General features: G+C 45.5%; 1 protein-coding gene across 50 annotated transcripts in view; it reads right to left on the reverse strand.

Moving 5' to 3' along the window:
• The window catches only part of TRERF1 (transcriptional regulating factor 1), a 235,203-nt gene that overhangs the window by 3,352 nt on the left and 204,446 nt on the right, over nucleotides 1-27,405 (reverse strand). For 35 of the 50 annotated variants that reach the window (XM_035295654.3, XM_078369167.1, XM_017971093.4 and 32 more), the window contains 5 exons: nucleotides 25,672-25,747; nucleotides 16,957-17,045; nucleotides 14,366-14,479; nucleotides 6,863-7,066; nucleotides 3,682-3,929 (listed from right to left, as the gene is read on the reverse strand). In XM_035295654.3, coding sequence (XP_035151545.1) covers nucleotides 3,682-3,929; nucleotides 6,863-7,066; nucleotides 14,366-14,479; nucleotides 16,957-17,045; nucleotides 25,672-25,747 — 731 coding nt within the window. The remainder of the gene's footprint in view (nucleotides 1-3,681; nucleotides 3,930-6,862; nucleotides 7,067-14,365; nucleotides 14,480-16,956; nucleotides 17,046-25,671; nucleotides 25,748-27,405) is intronic. The other 15 variants (XM_035295656.3, XM_078369158.1, XM_078369159.1 and 12 more) reach the window with 1 other exon arrangement.

Consider the following 27,405-nt stretch of genomic DNA (forward strand, 5'->3'; position numbering starts at 1 on the left):
TTACAAGGAAAGGGATGGGGACAGAACACGCTGACTATGCCTCAGTCTTCCTTCCTGTGACAATGGAGGAGGAATTCACAAAGGCGTCCTGTCCACCTGGAGTCTGGAGCCCAGACCCTTTCTCCTTCAGCCTCCTCCTCCTCATTATTGACCATGCTTTCTCCACTGGAGAATCTCCCAAATCATGCTAACGAGCCCTGATAGTCCCCATCATGAAACAACCCACTTCTGTCCCCGTTCCTCAACAGTGTGTCTCTCTTGCCTAGGCTAGAGTGCAGTGGTGTGATCATAGCTCACCATAACCTTGAACTCCTGGGCTCAAGTGATCTTCCCAACCTCAGCCTCTCGATTAGCTAGGACTACAGGCACACACCACCATGCCTAGCTAATTTTTAAATATTTTGCATAGATGGAGTCTTGCTATGTTGCCCATGCAGGCCTCTGACTCCTGGCCTCAATTGAGCCTCCCTCCTTGGCCTCCCAAAGTGTTGTGATTATAGGTGTGAGCTACTGCACCCAGTCCACGGTCAAAATTCTTGAAGGATCTGCCCACATGCACTTGGTGGGAGAGAAAGATCTCTTTTTTTCTCTCTTCCTTCCTCTCCATGTAGACTGTTGGCCCCTGCTAGTCTCAAGGTCACCAGTAACTCTGTGTGGTCAAATCCAGTGGCCCCTGTCATTATTGTACTTGACATGTGAGCTACATCTACTCCCTTTCACTTAAGGACCCTTTTGGTGGCCATGATATTATCAGAGTGGCGACACATCCTACAACACAGAGAACACTCCCTCTTCCCCAAGCAAGGAATTAGCAGACTGGAAATGCCAATAGTGCTGAGGTCGAGAAACCCTGGATATATTGCTGGGGTTAATTCTTACAATGAGAGGTCTGCAAATTATGGTCAGTGGGACAAATCCCAACTGCTTTTGTGAATAAAGTTTTATTGGCACACAGCCATGTCTGTTTATGTAATGTTGATGGCTGTTTCTATGCTGCAGTGGCAAAGCTGAGCAGTTACCATAAAGAGAGTACAGCCCACAAAGTCTCAAATATTAACTATCTGGACCTTTTTTCAGAGAAGTGTGCCCAGGTGTGAGACTGTTTATAAGGAAAAAACCAAAAAACAAAAATAACAGCTGGTTCCTAAGGCCCGAGTGACATAGGGCTAATAAACCACAATTCTACTTGGACACATTGAAAACGGTTAAATGTAACAAACATAATTTCAGCAGCTGTAAGACTTATTTTGTGAATATTTGCCTAATGTTATTCCGAGTTAGGAAAAACCACAGAAACCATCTGTATTGTCCATGAAATCGTAACTGGATTTCTGGTAGAAAAAGTTACCAAGCAACATAAGAACAAGATCCCAAAAAACCATTTAATAGATGCCACAGAGACATGGCTGAGAAACATGAAATACTGATTTTTGTTTGTTAAATGGTCCTCTGTCTCCACCTGGTGGAATGTAGAGTTTTAGCCTGTTTGAGCCTAATGAGTGGGAGGTGCTGGCTCCTCTCAGGGGAAACTGGCAAGACCCCGATACCCTGACACTGCCACTCCAGGACAAACAGGTGGATCACTGAGAGTAGCTGAGGGTGGCTCTGTCATCATTTCAATTGAATAAGCCTTAAGATCAATCCAGGGGCCTATTTCTTCCATGGGGCACCAATGTGTGGTGGGTGGTGATGTGAAAACGACAGCATGGCCAGCTTGGAAGGACAGCCGAGTGTGGAGGAGACCAACACCGAATTCCACCTCTCCCATCCCTGCACTTCACGGGGGGAAGTGATCTGCTAGTTCCAGTTCACTCTGGTGGCTGCCACTAAGCTGGGTTTAGTCAGAGGCAGCATGGCATAGAGCCAGGAGCACAAGGCCAGGCCAGCTTGCATGGTTTGAATTCCCACTAGGTCACTTGCTACGAACTGCAACAGAGGCTTCACCTTTCTGTACCTCAGTTTCTGCCTCTAGAGCAGCTCCTGAAAGTACCTGCCTCACGGAGCTACTTTAAAGCTTTATCGGTACATGTGCTGTGGGCTGCATGTGTCCCCCAAACAGCACATGTTGAAAATGGAATCCTTAATGCAGCTGTGTTGGGAGGTGGGGCCTAATGGGTGGTGTTTCAGTGATGTGGGCCTCACCTTCATAAATGGATTTGTGTCAATTATAATAGGGTATGAGGCTGCAAGTTCAATCTCTTGCTCTCTCTCGCCTCTCTTTGCCTTTCTGCAATGGGATGACTCAGCAAGAAGTCATCCCAAATGCAGGTCCTTGCCAGATGCAGGTCCCTCGACCTTGAACTTCCCAGTCTCCAGAATTATGAGATAAATTTATTTTCTTTATAAATTATCCAGTCAGTGACATTCTGTTGTAGCAACATAAAACAGACTAAAACATGTAAAAAATCCTTTAAAACAGTGCCAGGCACACACTGAGTGTACCTGTTAAACAGCAGTTACTATTAAGTTGCCTGCTCTATCTGTGAGGATGTACAAGGAGAGGTCCCACCTGGCCTTCCTTATGCAACTAGATATGTTTTCCTGGTAAAGTTTCAGAAGCCACATGGGCAGCATCTCTTCCAAGTAATACTCCTTTTCATGCTTGAGGCACTAGGAATTATGGGAAGAGGAACTCAGCACGGCTCCTAAAGGAGGTAATTCGTGACAATGTAGTACCCTTCCAGTCAGGTGGACTCATTGAGAAGTACACTGGAATTCTCTACAGGAGGCTGTGGGAGGGAATCACCCATCTTACCATCAATGACATTTTCTACCTAAAGCAAATAAACCAAAAGGACAGAGCAGTGGTCAGGAGCCCAGGTCTGCATTTGAATGAAACTGGGCTCAAATCTCAGTTCTTCCCTTTACTGGTAGTGTGACTTAGGGCAAGTCATTTTACCTAATTTTTAAACCCTTATTTGTAAAACAAGGATAAAAAACAGTATCTGTATCACATGGAGTTTCTATGTAAAGATTAAATGAGTTCATACAAATAAAGCATGTAATAAAATAAGTGCTCAGTAAATGTTAGCTATTACAATTACTATCACATGTCACTTTTCCTTTTTAGTTGTTTTAAATTATACCTAAAACGGCAGGATAACAAATAGGTTTTATTTCATGTATCAACTCGGATCAATTGATTGTGCAACTTGAAGCATGACAATGAAAAGTATTTGAGGCTCTGTCTTAACGTGATAGCAGACTGTGGTGATTGATTAGTGATGTCTGTCCTGGGCATGGAAGTAAGTGATAGTGGTAGGAGTATCATGTATGAGCCATCTGTGTTATGGAGAGTTCCTGATTAAGTGTTCTGGAGCTGTTCTGAAATCATTCAGCAGGGATGCAACAAGAATAATGTTAGTGAATATAGCTTGGGTGTGAAGGGAAGGAGTGGGAACCAGAGTCCCACCTGCCATTTCTGGGAAAAAGAGTACAGTTTTGTAACTAGAGGTTCACTCTCTGAAGGGATCCATCCTTACAAGGTTCTAAAATAACAGAATGGCCATATTCTGAATCTGCAACGAAGCCTACATATCCATCCCAAAGATGGTATGAAGAAGAGTTTTGAGGTCTACGTTCTTTTTCTGACTGAAGAAACCTCAGGCCATCCTGGCCCAGCCCCCATAGAGCAATTATCCATCATGAACTCAGGTTCAGTCCCTGGTCCCCTGCACCTACTTGCCACACTCCTTGCAGGGGAAGATGGTGGTGGGGTCTGTCTCGCCGCTGGTGGTGCTGTGAGAGGGTGAGCTCTTCACCGAACAGTACCCACTCTGGGCACCTCCAGGCTTCTGTTTCCCAGAAGGGACGGCACCTCGGGCCTTGGTCACCTGGTTGGTGCCCCCGTGGATGCGGGCATGGCCATTCAGTGCCTGTCGGGAGCTGAACACCTGGGGAAGAAATGGAGTGACATGACATCTACAGTCCTGAAAAGGAAATTAGGGTTATTAGTTACTCAGTGGTAAACATGGGATACTTGAAACTGTCTAATGACAGGGCACAAGGGTTTATATAAGCAAACTTTGGGCATATGCTACAAAAGGTAAAGATCAAATACTACAACCACAAATGCTGTGCCAATCAGACCTCATCACTGCTATAACCAGAAGAGAAGAGGCAATGTGGCACAGGATAAGGGACAAAGCTATTGTCTAGAAGTCAAGACATCAGGGGTTTAGCTCTACTATAACTAAAGCTGTTGGGCCATTTCCCTTCTGTATGTTTTTTTCCCATCTGAAAAATGCAGGGGCTGGACCAGCTTTCAAACTTTTAAAAAAGCTGATAACTACCTCCTTCCCTCCCTCCCATTTTTCTTCCTTCCTTCCTCTTTCTTTTTTAAACAAATCAGGTCTTACTCAAAAAACACAGGCTCAAGTTAAAAGCAGAGGTGCACTGGCTAGAATGGAGACAGTGCTGCAGAACTGGGCCTGTTTTCTCAGCTCTATGTACCCACTGGAAGCCCTAGCTCTTTAAGAAACCCAGTTTGAAAGACGATTCGATTTTCTAACATATTCTATGTTATATATTGCCTTAATCAGTAGCCCGTTGTTGAAGCAATGTTTAAGACCCCCAAATTTTAATACAGAATGATAAAAAGAGAAAGGATCTGGGCAGTATTTTAAAAGCCTGCCATAAAGCTGGGTTTCTTAACCTCAGCACTACTGTCATTCTGGGCTGATAATTCTTTGTTGTGATGGGTTGGGGGCTCTGCTGCATAGGATGTTTAGCAGCATCTCTGGCGTTTGCCTACCAGATGCCAGTACACCTCCCCATTTATGACAAAAATATCTCTAGACATTGCCAAATGTTCTTGGGGAACAAATCATCTCCAGTTCAGAACCAATGCTATAAAGGGATGTAAATCCGTGTCCCTGAATCCCAAGGGCCCTGACTCCCAGCTTGTTAAACTCATCAGCTAAGGGGAGTACCTACTGGGCTGTCTAGCTGTAGTAGTCGCTGTGTTAGGTTTATGAGCTCTGTTTAGGTTTAAACCTATCACTGACTTAGCAACCAAAGCCTCCATTGTCAGGCAAGGAATAAAATAAAAATCAGCATGTTTTTTCCACTGTGATTTTAAAAAGTCATTTTAAAATATTTTTTTCTTTTGGTTGGAAACAGTGGCTCAAGCCTGTAATCCCAGCATTTTGGGAAGCTGAGGTGGGTAGATCACCTGAGGTCAGGAGTTCAAGCCCAGCCTGGCCAATATGGTGAAACCCTGTCTCTACTAAAAATACAAAAAACAGCTGGGAGTGGTGGCGGCACCTGTAATCCCAGCTACTCTGGAGGCTGGGACAGGAGAATCACATGAACCCAGGAGGTGGAGGTTGCGGTGAGCCGAGATCATGCCATTCATTGCACTCCAGCCTAGGCCATAAGAGCAAAACTCCATCTCAGAAAAAAAAAATCATTTTTTCTTTTTTTATGTACAGAAAAATTGGAACAGGAAAATATCTACCTTGCTGAGCATTTGATTGGGAAAAGTAAAAAATAACTTCCCATTTGCTAAACAATTTACTGTACATATAGAACCATGATTTGAGGAGGCATCCAATTTCTGAACAAATTCACCAAGAAATACTATCACTTAAAATCATTATCGTAATCATGCCTGCACTGAACACTCTGTACAAAATGGCCAGGTCATTAAACATCAAAGATGGAAAATAAGCCAGCAATGTCTTCTGTTCTCTCCAGAGTGAACAGTGAATGGAAAATGTATATATCTTTTTTTTTAAAAAAAAAAAACCAGCTTTTCACTTTTCCTTAAATGCAAATCAAATGAATTTCTGGTTTAGGATGTAAATATTTTAAAAACTGTTGCCTTCTCCATCTGAGTGACAGACTTAATAAGCAGCATTCAATAGACTCTGGAGAACAGCACTGCCCTACATCAAATACGAGCAAAGACAAGCACGCTGACTTGAGGAAAATGGGCTTCCTGTGGAAGGGGCAACATTATTTTGAGGGGTAATCCCTTTAGAACTTGCCTATAAAGGTGTGCCTGGCTTTAAGAAACCTGATTTGGAGAAAGCTCACTAACTCAGACTAGTGGGGGACCGGTGGGAGACTGAGAAATAACCTTTAAAAATATCCTTTAAAATATACATGGAGCCTTAGACAAGGCCGGCACAGATACTATAAGGCCTTTCTTTAGTGCTAAGAATGACCAAATGGTGAACTTGTTTTATTTTAGCTAAATTATGCTTCTAAAATTCTTGAAAAGTACTAGGCTCAGTATTGACACATAGTCCCTTTCAGCCTGTTTACATGATGAATTTACTTTTAGTAAATCGTTTTTTTCTCTGCCATAGAGTACAAAGATAAACTTTAGTTACATCTTTGTAACAATGCTCTCAAATTTTAAATTAGTGACATTTCAATTAGTCACAGTTTATAAAATGTGAAATGCAAAACCTTCTAATAGGTAAAAATGCAGGAGCTGGGACAAGTAATTATGTCATAAAAGGATGATCTTTGTCAGCAGGCTCTCTTAGGACATTTAAATGCATGTTGACAGGACACAAGCTTGTGAGACACACAGCCCGGGGGAGTGCGGAAGCTCCAGGAAATGTGGAATGTATGTTCTGGAGGCCAACGCTGGCTGCAGAGCTTGGAATCACACACCTGCTAGGCACACGGCCTTCTTTGTGTTCTCCAACATGCAGCACTGTGCTTGACACAGAACACTCTGGAAATACCTGCTGGCCAATGAAGAAGAAAACTATGGCAACACGGAGCACCCTCTGCCAAACTCTGATTGTTGGAAGAGCACTCTTGAAAACACATCATCTCTTAAAGCCAGGCACAGCTACATGGCCCTCCCTTGTCCCAGATCCCCGGATGACACAGACACACTTACAGCCCCACAGTTGGGCATTTCACAGATGAAGGAGCCTGAGGGCTGGCCCAGGGCCTGCAGGGGCGGCCCCTCCGTGGGAGCCAGGACTGGGACAGGTGGCGGCTCCGGGGACTTCGGCACCTCACTCTCTTCTTCTTTTGTGGATTTCCTATCTTCTTCCGGGTCCTCCTCCTCCTCCTCTAACTCTTCGTCTTCTTCACTTGTCTAGTGTTAAGGTAATAAAAGCAAGAGGGGAAAATCCTCAAATGGCATTCTTAGTGATGAACAGAGCTCACAGACCAACAGAGGAGAGTAGGGCCAGATGCTGGGACTGTGTTCCTTTCCTTCTGCATGAGGAACAGTGGACAGAGCCTGCTAGGCATGAACCCAAAAAGGTTGGTCTCCAGATGCTTAGGACTTTGAAGTGAAGGAAGTATGTCCCCTGCCCCACTTTGGGACCCCTCATCACTTACATAAAGACATGGTGAGGCAGAGAGGAGCAATTTCTATATGCAAGGATTCCCCACCTTGTTCAAGACCATCAGATTTTAAAATGACTAAAACTCAGGCAGCCTGCCCGTGAGTAGCTCTATCTCCTCACAGTGGTGAAGAGGGTTTCCAGCAGTGACAATACTGTGGAATCCCCCTTGGAGAGAGACTAAAGAAGGACCTATGCTGATTTGTTTTAGAGGCTTTATAACACACCACCACGCAAGATGCCGGATTTGACTTGCGGTGTGCAGAAAGCATGTGACACAAGGGGCGCTCCACTCTGGTCTTGTCAGAAAATCGAATGAAAGGAGAGAAAATGGAAGGGGAGATCCCCTTTTATTTATCCTTTTCCTTTTGTCTCTGACCATGGGCTCAGAAAAAGCAGTGTATTCAATGTTTCTATTTATTCACTTTCTCCTACCAGAGGCATTTAATGAACAAGAATGAGAAAACATTTTCTGTGAATAATGATCTCTGCTTCTACGGCCCCTCTCCCCACTTCAAAACAGCAGCCACGTGGAGAATTAAGCAGAAGGTCCCTGCCTTCCTCAAGGTTAACAGAACAGTAAGTTACTGGAATAGCTTGAAGTGGGTGCCCTGGGTGTGCCGGGATGGAAGGACAGGAATCCAGGAGGCTCTCATTCTCCCCTTGCTTAACTAACTACTTTATTCTGCTCTCTCAATTCTTCCTAAGGTAGGGGTGAGGGTTGCTGGCTTCTGCAGGCCCCAAAAGGGCTTAGGACCAATCAGTCTCATTTCAGCTTTTATTGAACAGTTTACTAAGTGCTTTCACACTTACTATGCCACTGAATAGGCTGTAAACAGTCCTCCCATTTTATAAACAGGGAAGGAAAAGGCATGTCCAGCTGTCCCTGACCTGACAGTCATTTGTCTCTGCCAGGCTCTCTGCATAACTCATCACTTAACGCACGTGGGCTCCAGTCTACTTTATCCTTGACAGTGGTGGAACTGGGGAGCCCATGATTCTTTTTTTTTTCCTACCACCTGAGGGCAGAGCATAGGGTTGCAGAGCCCATGGTTCTTAAAGCTCAGAAGCAAGACTTTCCAAGAAGGATAAAGATTTCTGAAAGTAGTGATACCCTAGGACCCAGAAATCACAAGCTTCCTCTCTGCAGTTTGGCTTTGGGGTGCATGTGTGTGTGTGTGTATGTGTGAGAGAGAGAGAGAGAATGCCAGTATGTATGTGGCATTTAGTAGCCCCTCACTCTTTCAGTATTGTCCTTATATAACATGCTTACTTGCGATGTGGTATAAACACAGTGTATTTAAGAAACGGCACCAGTTTCCACTGGGTAAACAGGATTAATTAGTAATGATCACATTTGTTAGAAGACCTCAGTGAACACTGATGTAGACCTAGTGCATTCGACAAAGTGACTTATGATATAAGCAGCTGGCCTCTTACTAGTTTAAAACACATACAGGTTGATCTCACTTAGGTGGTCTTATTCCTTCTGTACCATCTTTCCATCCCAAAGAGTTTCAGGCAAAAACCATGTTATGTCAAACTGGGACTGTGCGGTCTCAAACATTAAGTAGCTCATGGTCTACAGTTTGGCATTTAAAAATAACTGTACGCACCCAATGACAATGGCATTTGTTTCATGGTATTTGTTATAACGACAATTTTTTCACAATGGCATTGTTTGGCTTAAAAATTTTCATAAGACATGTTCCATATAGCCACAAAATGATAGATTAAATCACACTGTACCATGATTATTGTCTCAAGGATTTAGATAGGTTTTATTTCAACTGGCAATCTATAAATCGCAATATGATTTATCATCAAGCCATATGGCTCACCAAAGTGACTAAGAGGTACAAAGATAGAACAACAGAAATCTTAACATGTAGAACTTTGTATCAACAAGTTGGTCTTTTTTTTTGAGACAGTCTTGCTCTGCCACCCAGGCTGGAGTGCAGTGGCGCAATCTCAGCTCATTGCAACCTCTGCCTCCTGGGTTCAAGTTATTCTCCTGCCACCACGCCACCACGCCCAGCTGATTTTTCTATTTTTAGTAGAGATGGGGTTTCACCATATTGGCCAGGCTGGTCTTGAACTCCTGACCTCGTGATCCAGCCTCCTAAACTGCCGGCATTACAGGCGTGAGCCACTGTGCCTGGCCAGGTTGGTCATTTTATGATATATTGTGAAACAAAACATTTAGTATATTCCAAAATTAGAAGACAAGCAAATATGGGGTGGGTAGGAGGCTACACATTTAACATGGTGTTCAGAACCTTGAGTGTCCACAATAAGAGTTTCTTGAGGAGGATATTTTTGCTTCTCAGGCATGCAAATGGAATTCATATGATGAGAAATTGGTAACTTAGAATACAAATGCTCAACAACCCAAGTCTGCTCAAAGACACAAATTTGAGTGTTATGGTCACTAATAATAAAGATGATGATGACAATATTGACTGCCTGCTAAGAATCATGCATCACACACACACACACACACACACACACACACATGTTCTCAGAACACTGTAAAAATTTTTTCTCAAGGTCATACAGCTGGTAAAAAAGCTGAACTGAGATTCAAAACTGGGTCTATCTTATTCCAAAACCTCAACCTTCTTCACTCCTTGGACTTGCTGCAAATGTCCACAGGTGCACATTTGTCCATCTCTAAACAGCTTAAAGATCCTAAACCTCTCAATATCACAGGAACCAGCTGCTTTAAAATGTCAAAGGGAAGGAGGATGTTTCCCAAGGCCCTCATCAATGCACCGTGCTGTGGGCAACTGTGCTGACACCACGGTGAGTTCTACCTTTGCCCTTGGATCCCTGATTGCTGTTTTCCACAGTCAGTTAACTGTCTCAGTTGGTTTCTTGAACTGTGTTGAAATGAGGTCACAGCCAGCCCCATCTATTTGTCCTGAGTCGGGGAGCATGAGCACAGACAGGGGACAGGAAAGTGTAGCTAGCACCTTCTCCTCTCACCTCATTAACAGAACCCATCTTGGCTCCCTTCTTCTGTTTCCAGCTACACTGCCCCTGCTGAGGGAGCAACTGTGCTCTGTTGACCTCCGGCTACTTAGCTAAAGGGCAATCATTCCTTTCAAACCTCCTTCTTTTCCTCTCTCTCAAGTCCTCAATAATTCCTGAGCTACCTGAGCATGTTCCTTCATGTTCCACCTGGAGGGAAATGGTCACCCGCCCTTTCGCAAAACACTGAAGATACATGATCAGGAGAGCTGTCCCAGGTGTCCCAGGCAGGCCCCGAGGACAAAGAGTAGGACCACATCCTAGGACTGTGCCTTGTGCACCCTCCCCAGGCGCACCCTCCCCAGCATCCCAATTTTTCATGTCCACTTGGGAAACTATCCTCAGAAGGCTGGCTGTGCACACGGTGCCCACAAAGGAGGTGTGAGCTGCCATATTGGCCTTTAATCAAGATTTTCTTGTTTTTGCGGGCCTGAGTCATCTCTGCACATAAGCCTTTTGCTCTCCCTAAAGCTCACAAGTAATGAGGGTGTGGATACTCCTGGCCCAGCCTAATACTGGCTCTTGGTGAATAAATCCAAGAAGGTGTGGCTCCTCGGGCGCCCTCTTACCCTCTTCTTAAACTGAGGCTTCATGCTGGCCTGGGCCTTCCTACCCACCTTCAAAGCCCAGGCAGTCCAAAATGGTGCCTCTGCCTTGTGTGGAAACATCTCTGTTAGCGTCACTCCTGTGCTCAGCATCCCCTGTTCATTCCATCTCCCTCCAGTGAATTCACAGAAGGAATGTTGTTATGAACCAGAGTGACTCCTATCTTGGAAAAATATTCACTCATTAATTTACTGAGTGACTGTATTATGCCAGGCACTGTCCTAGGCCTTTAACACTGAAGCCTAAGATCCACCAATTTACCTTAGAAGACCATATCCTCTGATTTTGCCCCTCTTCCCAAACACGGCACTGACAGACCCCAGGACATTCCAGAATTGGAACAGACTTTCTAAATCATTTAAATCATCTGGCCATTTTACAGGCCAGCAAGCCTAGGAGCAAGACCTAGGTCTTCGAGGCTAGGAATCTTTGTGCTTCCTTGTTTACTCTCTCTTCTACTCATTTGGAAAGCAATGCTCTGTGTAACCTTGGGCAAGCCCCTTTCCCTCTCTGGGTCTCAACTTTCTGCCTGTAAAATGGTGAAATTGGATGAAAGAGTCCTTAAGGCTGTATCTAAGATTTTCCAGTTCTCATTGCAAACTGTGTTTTGTTTTTTTTTTTTTGAGACAGAGTCTTACTCTGTTGCCCAGGCTAGAGTATAGTGGCACGATCTTGGCTCACTGCAAACTTTGCCTCCTGGGTACAAGCGATTCTCCTGCCTTAGCCTCCCAAGTAGCTGGGACTTCAGGTGTGTGCCACCACACCTGGTTAATTTTGTATTTTTAGCAGAGATGAGGTTTCACCATATTGGCCAGGCTAGTCTCAAACTCCTGATATCAGGTGATCCACCCACCTCGGCTTCCCAAAGTGCTGTGATTACAGACATAAGCCACCATGCCCAGATGCAAACTGTTTTTAAACACTCTTGGCATTCGTGGTATATTTCCACTTACATATGTTACATCTTCCCAACAAAGACATATGCTCTGTGTGGTTCGGGGAGAGGAGGGAGGCACCATTTAACATCCTCGGGTTACCCGCAGTGCTACATACACATTGCTGTTTACATTGTGGGAATTCAACTGCTTTTAGGTGACTGAACTGGTGGAGATCATACTGTTTTTTCTAAACATTAGGCCACAGACAAGCGAAAGACTATTCTGATATAATACATCACTACTTAAATGAGTCAAACAAAAACCCTGGTCACAAGAAACCCCGCATATAGAATACTGCCACCTCTGATTGAAAAAAATGGCAATACTATTCTACAGATTTCCATTTTCTCTGATATTTGGACTCAAACATTAAAGTATATATGTATGTATATTTCATAGCTAGAATCAATTCTTAGTTTAAAAGCATAGGCTTTGAAGCATTAATGAGTCCAAATTTTTTACACTTCTTTAAGAAAATGTGTGGCCAAGTTCAGTAGACTGAGATTATAGGGGTGAGCCTGTAATCCCAGCACTTTGGGAAGCCAAGGCAGGAGGACTGCTTAAGTTTAGGAATCCGAGACCAACCTGGGCAACACAGTGAGATGTTGTCTCTACAAAAACCTAAAAAACGGGAAGGGTGTGGTGCTGTGTGGCTGTAGTCCCAGCTACTCAGGTGGCTGAGGTGGGAGGATTGCTTGAGCCCAGGAAGTTAAGGCTGTAGTGAGCTATGATTGTGCCACTGCACTCTAGCCTGGGTGACGAAGTGAGACCCTATCTCAAACAAACAAAAGAAAAGTTGCATCTGCTCTTAACTACACAAAGGAGTTAGGCTCAACAATACACTCAGCAGCTGTGTGACTATGGCCAATTTACTTAGGCTCTGTGCCTCGGTTTCCTACCACAAAGAATTGGTATTAAATGAATTACATTAAATTAAATGAGCCAATATTTATAAAGTCCCTAACACAATGTCTGGCACATGAAAACTGCTATTTCACTGTCTGTTAAAGAAAATAACACACACATGCTAACCCTTACAACTGGGGCACAATTGGGAATGAAAATATAATTTCAAATATTTACATAAGTCATGAATTCCCAATAATTCCACTGATGGTGACAGAGCTAGAGTTTAGTAATGTTGTAAGACACAATTTTTTTTTTTGAGACAGAGTCTCACTCTGTTGTCAGGCTGGAGTGCAATAGCGTGATCTTGGCTCACTGCAACCTCTGCCTCCTGGGTTCAAGTGATTCTCCTGCCTCAGCCTCCCGAGTAGCTGGGACTACAGGAATCTGCCCCTCCCCCGCTTCAGCATGCCCAGCTAATTTTTTGTATTTTTAGTAGAAATGGGGTTTCACCACGTTGGCCAGGATGGTTTCAATCTCTTGACCCTGTGATCCCCCCATCTTGGCCTCCCAGGCGTAAGCCATTGTGCCCGGCCAAGACATAACTTTTATATACACATACGTGGTAGGTGGTAATGTTTTCCACAGAGTGTAAAAAGGAGATTTCCCGTGGCTATAGATGCAGGGTGGAAAGTTAATTACAAGAATCACAGCCGGGCGCGGTGGCTCACGCCTGTAATCCCAGCACTTTGGGAGGCCGAGGCGGGTGGATCATGAGCTCAAGACATGGAGACCATCCTGGTCAACACAGTGAAACCCCGTCTCTACTGAAAATACAAAAAATTAGCTGGGCACGGTGGTGCGTGCCTGTAATCCCAGCTACTCAGGAGGCTGAGGCAGGAGAACTGCCTGAACCCAGGAGGTGGAGGTTTCGATGAGCCGAGATCGCGCCATTGCACTCCAGCCTGGGTAACAAGAGTGAAACCCCGTCTCAAAGAAAAAAAAAAGAATCACAAGTGACAGTAATCATCAAAGCCACACATACAGGGTTCAGAGACTAGTTAGGTCTTGTTGGGTCATTGGTACATACTTAACGTGCAGTTGACTGTGGAAATCAATCCCAGGGATAAATGGTGATGTAAGGATTAGTATCATCTACATGCAGTGAATTAGCTCCTCAGTGATGGAGGGTTCCTGGCACTATCTACAGGTCAAAGCTCCTCTTGCTCTTGCTTTACAGACTGTGGCAAAATCCTAGGGCCCCTTTCTGAGGCACATTACGGTCTCAGGTCAGTAGCATCTATGACATGGAAAGATCAGAAAAGAATATTCCAGGGGGTCAGGACACCCAATCATAAACCAACAAAGCCAAGGCTGGGACCATCCTTGGTTTAACTCTTCTGACTCCTAGCTGCCTTGACTGAGCTACAGGACAAACCTATGGACACCTTTCCTCTACCTACTCAGGACAGGTCCTGAATCCTGCAGGGGAGCTGGGCTGTTGTCACTTCCTTACACCGGCTATCTTGGCAGCAAAGCCAAACCAAATACTAGCCACTTACTAACCTGGGCCTGGGGTGGGAGCTGCACCAGCACAAGCAATCACTTAGCAGCTCTACTCACCACGCAGTCGTCGATGATTTCTGCCAGGCGTGTCCGGTGTTTCCGCCCCAGCCGCATGATCTTTTTCCATGTGTAGTAGTACTCCACACACTGAGCCACCGTCTTGGACTTCACCTGCCGGGAAGAAGAGCTCAAGGTTAGCTCTAGCGGTGGGCAGAGAGCAAAGGCAGCAGGATTTTTTGAGTATTTAATTTTGTAATAGGTTATAAACAAGTTTATACAGTTCAAGAGAAAAATGTATGCAGTGAAAGGCCTCCTTCCCATGCCTGTCCTCACCCTTCACCATGCAACCAGGTAGCCCCTTGCATTAATTTCTTATCATTCCAGAATTTTTTTTTTTTTTTAAGATGGAGTCTCACTCTGTCACCCAGGCTGGAGTGCAGTGGCGTGAACTTGGCTCACTGTAATCTCCATCTCCAGGATTCAAGCGATTCTCCTGCCTTAGCTTCCCAAGTAGCTGGGATTACAGGCGCCCACCACCACACCCAGCTCATTTTTTTGTATTTTTAGTAGAGATGGGGTTTCACCATGTTGACCAGGCTGGTCTCAAACTCCTGACCTCAAGTGATCCTTGGCCTCCCAAAGTGCTGGCACTACAGGCATGAGCCAACACACTCAGCCTCATTCCAGAATTTTTTAAGGCATGTACCAACCAACACACATACAAATATATTCCTCCCCGCCACCATCCTTCCTCACAAAACACTATAAATACTGCTTTGCAACTTGATTTTTTTCGTAATATAGCTTGGAGATTTTTTCAGATCAGTCCTTACAGACTTACTCATTTTTTTTTAACCCATAAAGCAGCTGCTTTTTCATTTAATATACTTGAATGGCTCTAAGTTGACCTTGAAAATCTGCTTATGAGAAATGTTCTCTAGTAACAGAATAGGAACATAAGGCAAAAGTTATGATGACAGAGATTAGGTTTTGCAGGAAATGGGCCTTGCCCTGTTCAACCTCAAAGAGGCAAAGGTCTATGCATCTTAAGGCAAAAACATTCCTTTGTTTAGTTTATATGCTCTATGATCAGGTGAGGTGTAATAATGTGGGTTTGCTGGATTCAGATTAAAGGCTGGCCTTACCCTTGAGGGTGGAAACAAGGCCACCTACACGGTGAGATGAGAGGGGCATCAAGTCCTGTTTCCTCAAAGTTGTCCCCTTCTCATCCCCAACACCTGGAATTTCTACACTAGAATCATCCAAGGGAGAGAGGATAGTGTCCATCCCAGAGGGCCCTGGGTTAAAACCCACGTTGCCGGGTAAGCTCAATACACGAATCCATCATCAGATGATAGTGTGGGGCCTTCAAGGATTGAGGTCTATGCCAGGCCAGTCCTGGGGGGAGGGCGACTGAAGAAAGATGGAGCATGAGAGCTGCTGGGCACCCAGGGCAGTAAAGGCATGGTGGCTGCGAAGGGCAAGGAGCAAATGCAGACACAGAGGCGGAAGAAAATCAGAGACAAAGTCCTGCTTCTCATGTTTGTCCAGCAAGGCCCTAGACTGACGACAGGAGACATGCCACCCTAGACACCTCCGAGGACCGTCTGTGCCAGCCAGGAGCCAGTGGGCACGGTCACCCATGGCCCTTGTTCTCCGTGTACTAAAACAGCTTTAACTGTCTTTAACCCAATATGGCTCCATCATTCCTCAATTTGTTGAAACATTCTTTGAATGGTTTTAAATTTTTATGCTAAACCACCTCTTAGCCAATAAAGTCAATAAGTTTATCTGTTGCATAAAGTGCTATTTCATCTATGTGCGAGTTTTATTTTTCTTTAAAATGCTGTATATGCAAGGTATTTTTATTATTACTGTCATTATCATTGGGAGTTCGACACCAGAAACTCTGCTACTTGGTAGAGGGAGGCCACATGTTCTCCTCTCCCCAGTTTCCCAGAAAAAAAATTCTGTCAGAAATGTAATAGGTTTGTCAAATATACATAAAATAAATTATGTATGGCCAGGTATGGTGGCTCACACCTGTAATCCTAGCATTTTGGGAGGCTGAAGGAGGTAGATCACTTGAGGTCAGGAGTTCAAGACCAGCCTAGCCAACATGATGAAACCCTCCCTCTACTAAAAATACAAAACTTAGCCAGGTGTGGTGGTGCGTGCCTGTAGTCCCAGCTACTCTAGAGGCTAAGGCAGGAGAATTGCTTGAACTCAGGAGGTGGAGGCTGCAGTGAGCCAAGATCACGCCACTGAACTCCAGCCAGGGTGACAGAGTGAAACTCTGTCTCAAAAAAAATAAGTAAATAAAATAAATTATGTAAATTGTGAACCAGGAGCCCGAGTTCTAGTTATTCTAATAGAATTATGAATTACACATTTTTATTAAGATAGAAAATAACCCCACACCACTGCAGTGTCCGGATAATCTATGCCTTCTTTTCCCGGTCCTCTCCCTGCCACACTCCTAACACTGGGGCCACACCACCCCTATATCCCCTACCATCCTCACCAGCGAGTGTGGAAGACGTCCTCTTTGTACTTATCTTAAACCAGTACCCAATTATTTCTAAATATTTTTGTGTACAATTTCCCAAATTTAATTTCAAGGGGGCAGTAGGAAAAATCATGCTTACCATCTTCTGTACAAAAATAAAATCTTTGCTGTAAGTGGCTAGTGCTTTGTTAAACAGTTTTCTTTCTAAGGAGGTCCACTTGTCCGAACCTACAACGAAACAAAAACCTCGTAAGAACAGCTCATAGTTCCCCCTGTTTTTAGTTGCTGGTTTATTTGGCTAAGTTACAAAATACAACTATGATATAATACATACCAAACTCCCATTTGAACAAAAAGATAGTGTGATATAACAGTTAGGAGCTCTGACACCTGGGTTCAAATCCCAGCTATGGCCTTGATCTTGGCAAGTTACTTATCCTAAGCCTTTTTGGTTACCTACAAGTGGGAATAATTATAATTGCCTCTACTGATTAGGATTTTTGTGAACGTTAAAGAAGATAATGCAAAAAAATTCCCAGCATAATCATGGGGGAACAGTGAGCATTCAACAAATTTTAGGTACAGTTTTAATGCAATTATTATATTCACAAGTGCAAACATTCATGTAGCAAGTACCCTTCAGGGTATGGATGGATTCACCCTCCACCCTCAAGATGCCCACAGTCTACTGGGGAGACAAACCAGGAGGCCATGACGTTCAAGGTGGTAACTATAATTATTCAGGTAAAGGTGAGATGCCAGTGGGGCACAAAGGGGAAACACCACACTTAGGTTACGACCAGAGCAGCCAGGAAGGATTCCAGGTAAAGAAAATATCTGAGTTGAGTTTTAAAGGTTATATAGTAGCAAGTCAGACAAAAAGGAGATGGAAGAGTACTCTGGGGAGAGGAAGCAGGATGTGCAAAGTCAGAGGCAAGAGGGAAGTCATGCACTTCAGTCAGTCATTCAACAGATATTTATTAGGTGCATATCACAGCAAGATGCTGTGCTAGGAAAAAATAGCATTAACATTTCTATTTTTGTTTTTTTCTTTTTGAGATGGAGTTTCGCTCTTGTTGCCCAGGCTGGAGTGCAATGGCACGATTTTGGCTCACCGCAACCTCCATCTCCTGGATTCAAGTGATTCTCCTGCCTGAGCCTCCTGAATAGCTTGGATTACAGACATGTGCCATCATGCCCAGCTAATTTTGTGTTTTAGTAGAGACAGGGTTTCTCCATGTTGGTCAGGCTGGTCTTGAACTCCCAACCTCAGGTGATCTGCCCACCTTGGCCTCCCAAAGTGCTTGTATTACAGGCATAAGCCACCAAGCCCGGCCAGCATTAACATTTCTAAGTGCTTACTCTACGCCAGGTTCTAAGTACTTTAGTTATTCATTATTAGGTTCTACTAACAATCCTGTAAGATTATGATGATGATGAGCCCATTTGACAGATAAGGAAATGGAGGTTTTTAAAGAACAACTAGTAATCTAATCTGGTTCAAGTATAAGGTTCCAGTAGTAGCAGATGAGGCTGGAGAGGTGAGTGGAGCCAGTTCTTGACAGATTTGCCGACTGAAGAGGGAGAGGCTTCACTGTTGGGCTGCTGCATCTGCCTTACTGGCTAAACCTGATAGTTATGTCTTTTTCCTCCCAGAAAGAAAGCAGGATATGCAGATAATAATATAAAATGGTACTGGCTTGTTTAGGGCAAGAAATGAGGCTTACTTCTAAGGGGACTCCTTTCTGGGGGCTCTAGGGAAGGTTCTACCACTGAGGCTGGTTCAGGAAAACTCAGTCTTGTTCTTCCGGCCTGCTGAATTTTCACAGCTCTTATTCTTTGGATGGTATTAGGCCAAGGCTTTGACCTCACTACACTTCTCAGAGCTCTGGTACCCCAAACCATAATATCATTCCTCGCATTCCAGGCAAGCCCAGGTTTCCATCTTGCTATAGTCAACTGGTGGGGCTGTAGTACAGGAAACTCTAATTGCCTCTTCCCTTGTAGTATTTGGCCAAAATACGTGAATCAGGCGAAACTGCTCTGGGCGGGCAGGGACCTCCTTAGACCACAGGTGGGAAGCCTAGGGTCCTTAGGAGACTATGTAGCTCAGTGATGTAAACTCACATTTCTGAAATAAACAACTTCCTTGTACAACTCCTTGATGGGTCCTCAAGCCAGGAGCTTTGGTTCCAGACTCAGAATATAGAGCAGACTCAGAATATAGAGCCCACAGCTGGGCTGGGTCAGACTTCTACAAAAGCAGGGCCACCACCCAATGCATTTGGTTTGCAAACATACATATATATACATATATATATATATATATATATATATATATATATATATATATACACATATATATATATATATATATTTTTTTTTTTTTTGGTGGGGAGATGGAGTCTTGCTCTGTTGCCCAGCTGGAGTGCAGTGGTGAGATCTTGGCTCACTGCAACCTCCGCCTCCTCGGTTCAAGTGATTCTCTTGCCTCAGCGTCTTGAGTAGCTGAGATTATAGGTGCGTGCTGCCATGCCCAGCTAATTTTTGTATTTTTAGTAGAGACAGGGTATTATCAAGTTGGCCAGGCTGGTCTTGAACACCAAACCTCAAGTGATCTGCCTGCCTCAGCCTCCCAAAGTGCTAGGATTACAGGTGTGAGCCACTGTGCTCAGCTGCAAACTTATCTTTTTACTTCTAGGAGGAAAGTAGCTTTCCCATGAATCCTCAGCAGAAGGGAATCATCTTCCATGGGTTTCAGAGGACTGGATAGCTCTGGCTGTGCAGACCACAGCAACAGGGGAGCTTCAGGGGGCCTGGGGGCTTGGAGAATCCTTGCTGGAGTGCATGTGAGCACAGGGGGTTCGTGGGATTTAAGGCTCTATACCACTTCCATCACCATTCTTCAAATTCTGTCCAACTTTCAAAGCCTTGGGGTCTCCTTACCCAGGAACAGAGGCAGAAAGAGGGACACAAAAAGGAATAACCAACAATTCAGCTGAACAACCAAACAGTTTTGGTTCCTTTTAGGTATCCACTAAAAGAGCAAACAGGTAAGAGAGGTCAGAAAGATAACGATGGAAGGAGGACTACGATGGCAGTCTGTCATACCAGCTGACTCACGCAAGCTTACACAGAGGCTGCTCTTCTGACCTCCTGCAGGTCCAGAGTCTACATGGCCCTTGGCTGCATCTCCAACAGGAAATCATGGGACATTTTGCTGATGAAACCCTCAACTAGATCAATGATAATTCTTTCCAACATCAGCCAGACCACCAGTTTCCTATGTTATAGTGCAGCTCTGAGACACGATAAGACACTAACAGGGCCACCCAGCCTTCTCAGCCTGTCTGCAGTGGATATACTTCTTTCTGCCTGCCAGGCTCACTACCAGATTTCTGGCCCCAAAAGCAGTGTTCAGTTCCCAGGCCTATTGATTTCTGAGAAGCATGTCCCTTTGTGTTTCCAAATTGCTTTTGTGTCAGATGCAACTCCACAGGTGAAGTAACTTCCTGGCCCATCTGTTAGGAGAGATCCCCAAACCTCATGGGGAAAGGAGACCTTCTCCGGGCTGACTGACTCCTGGTGGTTTAAGACTGCTGCTCTGTCACAGGATTCAATGCCTTCCTGATTCCAGAGTGTGCACTCTGTACAACTCATCCTGAGCTGGAGTGGGCTGCATGTTCTCCCTGTCCCTCTATATCACTCTCCATTCCAAGGGATGCAGGGCTGTGTCGGGGAGCATGGTCTTAGAGAGTAAGAGGTGGCTCTTCAGTATAGTGCTAGGGTCTGTGCTTTGGTGCAAATGACAACCCTCTGTGTGTGCATGTGTATTAGTGTCTGTCCAACAGGGTGTCCACAAAGCAAGGGACAGAAGCTTGTCCAGGCAACAAAACCATTCTCACACTGGAGCTGGCTTCCTAATCACAGGATTTCCCTCTGAGACTGACAGTCCATCCCTGGGCTCTTGGACTGAATTCCCAGGCTAAAGCTGGGGACAGATAAACAACATGAATGTGTTTCCCCCAAATAGTATCACTGAACTGTGATAAAAAGAGTGAATTTAGTCACCTTAGGTTGTGAACCTGGTTCTGCCACTTAACCTCTCTGACGCTCAGTTTCCCCACATGACATGGGGATGGTGGCTGACGGGTTTGGTCAGCCTGTGACTGACAGCTTTGGTCCTAAGTATTCAATACATGTTTTGAACCTTCACTGGCCGCTTGGAGAGCAGATTCCAAATCAGCCCACGGCTATGAGACACATGCTGCCCCTGCTGATATGTGGACAGTGGCATTCAAGACCACCTGCTCCTTGTTCTGTGGATTTCTTATCCCACAGTCTCACTCCCGGCTGCTTATAATATCCATAGTCTTCTCCTTCCTGCCTCCAAAATCTCTCTGTAATCTGAAGTTAAGGACAGGCTCAGATGTCTCTCTTCCCTAGAGTCTGTCTGACAGGGACATGTTCCTCACTCTTAGACAAGATTCTAAGCCAGCCTTTCTTCGGTCCTCCATCTTGGACAAAGTCCAGGATAAAATACAAAGCCGAAGCAGGGGGTTGCCTCCAATCCTCCCCTTTCCTTCAACTGCCCCCCCGCCCCCACCCTCCCTTCTCTCTAGGATCCCTGCTGCCCATTCAGCATGCACATAGAGTTCCTGGGTTGACAGTCCCCCAGCACTCATTTGTTCTACCTGGGGATTCCTGGCTATTGGGCTATTACCAGCAGGGGCCCCTAACAAGACGATTAAGGCTAATTACAAAGAACCTAATTAACTGGATGAAACCAGTGCTGGAACAGTATCCAGAGGAAAACTATTCTGACCTTCGGTTGCTGGGAAACAGGCTCTGGACTGTGGCTAATTTGGGGGCAATCTACAGTGAAACCAGGCAATTAAAAAGAGACATGGAGGGGTGAGAGAAAGTTTGGACACAGTATCTTTTAGAGGGCCTTTCTGTCTTTCTTAAAACTTCCATTGATAATTTTTTTTTTTTTTTTTTTTTTTTTTTTTTGAGACAGCATCTCACTCTGTGGCCCAGGCTGGAGTGCAGTGGTGTGATCTCAGCTCACTGCAGCCTGCACCTCTCGGATTCAGGCAACTCTCCTGCCTCATCCACCCAAGCACCTGGGATTACAGGGATGCACCACCATGCCCAGCTAATTTTTGTACTTTTAGTAGAGATAGGGTTTCACCATGTTGGCCAGACTGGTCTTGAACTCCTGAACTCAAGCGATCTGCCCACCTTGGCCTCCCAAAGTTCTGGGATTACAGGCATAAGCCACTGTGCCTGGTCTCTTGGATAATGTTCTGTAGTTACACAAGACAGACACGTTCACTGCAGAAAAAGGACTGTTTTTATAAGAGATTTTCATTTCCACACAGGGTTTTCAGTAGTGGGTGAAGGTTGAGTAATTTTTTTTCAGGGTACAAGGTGAAGCAGGTTGCTACCAAAGTTTTCTCAGTGGGCAAAAAGGGGGAAGCCTCAATCTGAATCCAGAATTGGAGTTTGTCCACTAAGAAATTAAAAAAAATTTAAATCCGTGTTGTGTCAGGCAAGGTAAAAGAGTTTTAACTCAGTCCTATGCTTGAGAGAACCACTGTCTAGATAGAGACACAGGCTAAGGATGCCTGGAAAATGAAATCACAGCTGTACTCTTGCAAATTATTCTCTTGAGTATATAATTCTGTCTCCTCATCTAACTGGGGCAGCTTCCAAGGCACAGACCAGCCCTCTCCAACGGAATGAGTATTTCCTCTAGGTCTCCTCCAGCTCCACACCTCACGTCAGGGTTTTCAGGACTCAATAGGTGTTTGGGCTGTGCTCAGGACTGATAGCAGCCTCTGATGAATGTTTGCCAAGAAGCCAGGGTCAGTTCTAACACCCCCTCCACTCTTCAGCCATCTGCAGGAATGACCAGTTGTCTGAAAAAAATCAAGCATGTTGCAATCCCTCTAATCGCAACCAGGCTTCTTCTCCACCCTGACTCCCCCATGCTCGGTCCTTCCCAACCCAAGGGCTAACTAGGAACTGTTGTACACAACCGCTCACCACACATGCGTGGGAGGGTGCTGAGAGCTACAGAGGGCTGGACTGTGCATCCTGGTATGGGTTGAGCGCCAGGAGCCACTACAACAGTACCTTCCTCTGAGGATCCCATACAGGGTTCATGTGGCCTTGGCAAGCAGCCCTTAGATCTGGATGAGATGCCCACCACACTGGTCCTTCCCCCACAGCACATCTCTCCTTGGTCCCAGCACTGGTCACGTTTTCCTTTTCTTAAAGGCTTGCCAAGGATGGGAAAGGGAAGATAATGAGTAAAGTGAGGAAGTAATTTTCATAGGCCTGTATCTTTGTCTTTCTCCCCAAGCTTACAGTCTCCCTCCCTGACATGGATAGGCTCAGGCAGGCTTGGGAGAGCTGAACTCCCTCTCTAGATAACTAGGAGTCTGGAGAGCAAATTCAGGGCTGGGACTCAGGGTGGGTGACACTGGCCACAGCCACAGAGTCAGGAGTCAAAGGAGATCCAGAAGATAGGGTCCCAGCAAGGTGGCAATTAAGCCAACAGGAATTCAGTGCTGGAGAGCAACCCAACATGGCTCAGCACAAAGGCCAAGGCAGAATAAGGCCATGCAGGTGGGATTCACTGACACCCAGGAAGCAGATGGTGGGGGGCTCAGCAGTCGGGGAGGGAGGTGGTGGCTGGGGCATGTGATGGGAAAGACTCTGCTGCTCCCTGCGGCTTAGAAGGAAACTGTTAAGGAGATGGTTTTGGGTCACACTTTAGAGACTAGTGCCTCTGCCCTTTTTGCTTATACTTCTAAAAGATTTTTTGGTCCCAGTCTATGATCGCTTCCTGGAGAAGGCAAGTGACTGGCAGATATGGGTGAGTACCCTTCTCTTGGAGATGTCAACCCTTCACAGCTTAACTCTACCTCTTTTGCTTCCAAGGATTGAAGTGATTCCAGAAAACAGCAGAGTCCTTCCTGGTCTGCCTGCTGGGGAAGGTGGCAGGGAATAGGCAAGGGATTAGCTAGAAACCCCTAACTTCAAGAGATCAAGTAATTGTAGCAGAATTTAGGGTCCTCTTCTTTCATAGTTTTTGGTTAAGACTTTAGTGTTTTTGTTTTGATTGGGGGTGGTGTGGCTTCTAGTACATAGCTTTCTGACCTTTTTAATGTCATGATACACATCCAATGATATTTGTTTGGGACACTTGGAAGAAGCAGAGGAGAGCTGTGTCCCAGATGAAGTTGCTCACAGCTAGAGCTGACCGGCCCAGAGGCTCCGGTGACCCCAGCCACTCTGAGGACTGAGGGCAGCAGCATCTCACAGCACTTGGTTGGGAAGCTCCTTTTAGCCAACCCACCATTCCACCCATCATGAAAAGAAGCTTGAGACAGGCTCTAGCTGGCTGGACAGCCTATCAGCGTTCAATGGGCAGCAGATGATGCTGGAAATTATTAAGAGAGAGGACTCAACAGTTTCCATGGCAGATTAGGGAGAACTCCTGCATCTTTCTACCCACATTTGGGACAGACACCAAGCAGGAAATGATGGAGACCATATTAAGAAGCTGGCTCCTTTAGGCCACCAGAGAAGTGATGAATTTCTTATCCCATGTGTCCACTCTGTACTGGCCTAGTTCCAGGAGGGACCTACAGGCAGACATCTTGGGCTTACTGTGCCTAGATGAGGGGCTTTGAGGTCTACCTTATGATGACAGGCAGGAAGACTTGTTCATGAAACAGGAGGAGCACAGTAGATGAGGCAAACAGTGGTAGAGAAAGAAAGCCAGTATTTGTAAAGACGTTCTCACCTGGCTGCCGAGACCAAAGATTGGAAAAGGTATAGCTAGGTCCCCAAGCCCACATATTTACAATCTGCCTAGGCAGGGTCTGCCCAGAGCACCAAAGAAACCCTCAAGTGATTAAAAATCAAGAGGTACTGAAAATTCAGCCCCCTCTGAACTATCCTCAGAAGGAACAGTTCTACCAGAGTGCATGGAAATGAAAATGTTGACCTCAGTGTCACCAGTCACCTCTTAGGCTCCCCAACCCATTTCCTTTGCACTTCATGATTCTCACTACATTTAAATCTCAAAGGAGTCTTCTACTTCGCTCTTACTGTGGTACCGGCATTAACCCAAATCCACAACCCTGTGTGGATGAAGTCTTTCCCCGTCATTAGTGTCAGCCATGATATAATATCTGCCTCCTCCTCAGACTCCGAGCTGCATGAGGCAGGACTCTGTCCATGTCTATTGTAGTCACTGATGCATCTCAGTGTTTACCAAGTCCCTTGAACACAGTAAGTGTTCAAAAAATAATTGTTGGATAAATGAATAATAAGTACCACTAGGATGTGCCAGGCATTGGGCTACATATACCGTCTCTCATCCCACAAAACCACTACAAGGGATGGAATACAGCAAGTCTTATTTTACAAGGGAGAAAACCAAGGCTGCAAAAGGCCACAGGACTAGGCCAAGGGGTGCAGCAGGATCTGAACCCACGGCTGGATCTGAATCCAAAGCCAGGGGGCTGCTGTTGCCAGTGCGGTGCTGTACCTTCTATGGCTCTCTCTGGTCTCATGCACCAACCAGTCTCCCTGTCACACGTGCAGGTACTGTCCACTATCACCCAGGCCTTGGCATACCCACAGGGGCAGGAGCCTACACAGACATGCCAACAGTGCCAAAGCAACAGACATAGCTCTGCCCTTGAAGACCTCGAGATCACAAGTGGTGATTAGGACAGAACTGGTGTTATCCATTACTAGAAAGTGACACAACCAAACATGCAGGCAGCTCGCTGTCAGGAGGCAACAGGGCACAGGGCTCCTGGCAACCTACCGGCATAGTGGTAATTTGCTAAAGGATGACATTTTAACCTGACCGGCTTCCGCAGCAGCAGCATTTCCAGAGCAACCTGTAGACCCAGGGGAGAGAAAAGGCCAGTCAGTTAACAGGTCTGTGTGTCCTAGGGAGACCATGTACCCAAAGGGGAAAAAGGGTTAGCACTGCAGAGGCCAGGGTGGGGGCACTGGAAGGAAACCCAGGGGGAGACTTACCATAACTAGGGTTTCATGTCTGTTCAGCACCCAGTAAGACTCTCATTCTAACACCCTCCCACTCCAGGCCTGAAGCCAGTTATTCATGTCACAGGAAAACAGAAAGACCTGACTCTTCCTTGGTAAAATCCCACCGGTACCAGAGATGAGTGGGGCCTCCTCTGACTAGAGGCTGAGTCTCTGGGCAGGGCTTCCGAGGAAATGAGTGGGTGATCTGTAACTGTTTTACAGAAAACTTGTGTTTCATTACAACTGAACATCAACAGCTGTATCAGTAATAACTTACTGCATACATACCATCCTTCCAGAGAGCCTGGCTAAATAAACTGCTTCAGATCAGCCTCAGGAGCTTTTTTTTTTGAAACCGAATCTCTCTTTCTATTGCCAGGCCAGGCTGGAGTGCAGTGGTGTGATCCTGGCTCACTGCAACTTCCCTTTTCTGGTTTCAAGCAATTCTCCTGCTTCAGCCTCCTGAGTAGCTGGGATTACATGCACCACCATGCCCAGCTAATTTTTTGTATTTTTAGTAGAGATGGGGTTTCACCATGTTGGTCAGGATAGTCTTGATCTCCTGACCTCGTGATCTGCCTGTCTTGGCCTCCCAAAGTGCTGGGATTACAGATGTGAGTCACCACGCCTGGCCCTCGGTAGCTTTTTAAAAGATGCTGCAGGCAGAGTTGAACAGCAGATAGTTTCCAGGCAGAGCAAGGCCTAGAATCTTGCTACTCCAAGTGTGGTACATAGAACAGGAGTACCTGCCTCACCTGGGAGCTGGTCAGAAAGGCAGAACCTGGGCCCTCCTCCCAACCCTCTGAATCAGAATCTGCATTTAAAAAAAGATTCCCCAGATGATGTGTGTGCACATTAAAAGTTTGAGAAGTGCTACTCTGCCACACTGATCTCAAAGGGTTAAGGACAGTTCTCCAGCATTCTAGGAAACACTTGAAGGGTATCATAGTATTGGGACATTTATTTTCGTATTTTTACCAAATCAAAATGCAGGAAGTTAGATCTACTACCATGTATTTATACAAAGGGGAAACAGAGGTTAGTGATTGAGTGATCTGGCCAGAAGTCCAGGTTGAGGCCAGGTGCGGCGGACCATGCCTGTAATCCTAGAACTTTGGGAGGCCGAGGTGGGAGGATCACCTGAGGTCAGGAGTTCGACACTGGCCTGGCCAACATGGTGAAACCTAGTCCCTACTGAAAATATAAAAACTAGCCAGGTGTGGTGGCGCATGCCTGTAATCCCAGCTACTAGGGAGGCTGAGGCAGGAGAATCACTTGAATCCGGGAGGCAGTGGTTGTAGTGAGCTGAGACTGTGCCACTGCACTCCAGCCTGGGTGACAGAGGGAGACTCCATTTTTCTTTTTTTTTTTTAAAGGGAAGTTCAGATTGAGCAAGTCAACTGTTAGCTGAGATTCTGGGAAGACAGCACCAAGGTATGGGTTTGGGAACATCTGCAGAACTGTGTTCAAAGTGGGAAAATGGAACCAGTTGGTGAACAGTAAACAT

The sequence above is a fragment of the Callithrix jacchus genome, chromosome 4 (genome assembly GCF_049354715.1).
Source record: "Callithrix jacchus isolate 240 chromosome 4, calJac240_pri, whole genome shotgun sequence".
Classification (NCBI taxonomy): domain Eukaryota; kingdom Metazoa; phylum Chordata; class Mammalia; order Primates; family Cebidae; genus Callithrix; species Callithrix jacchus.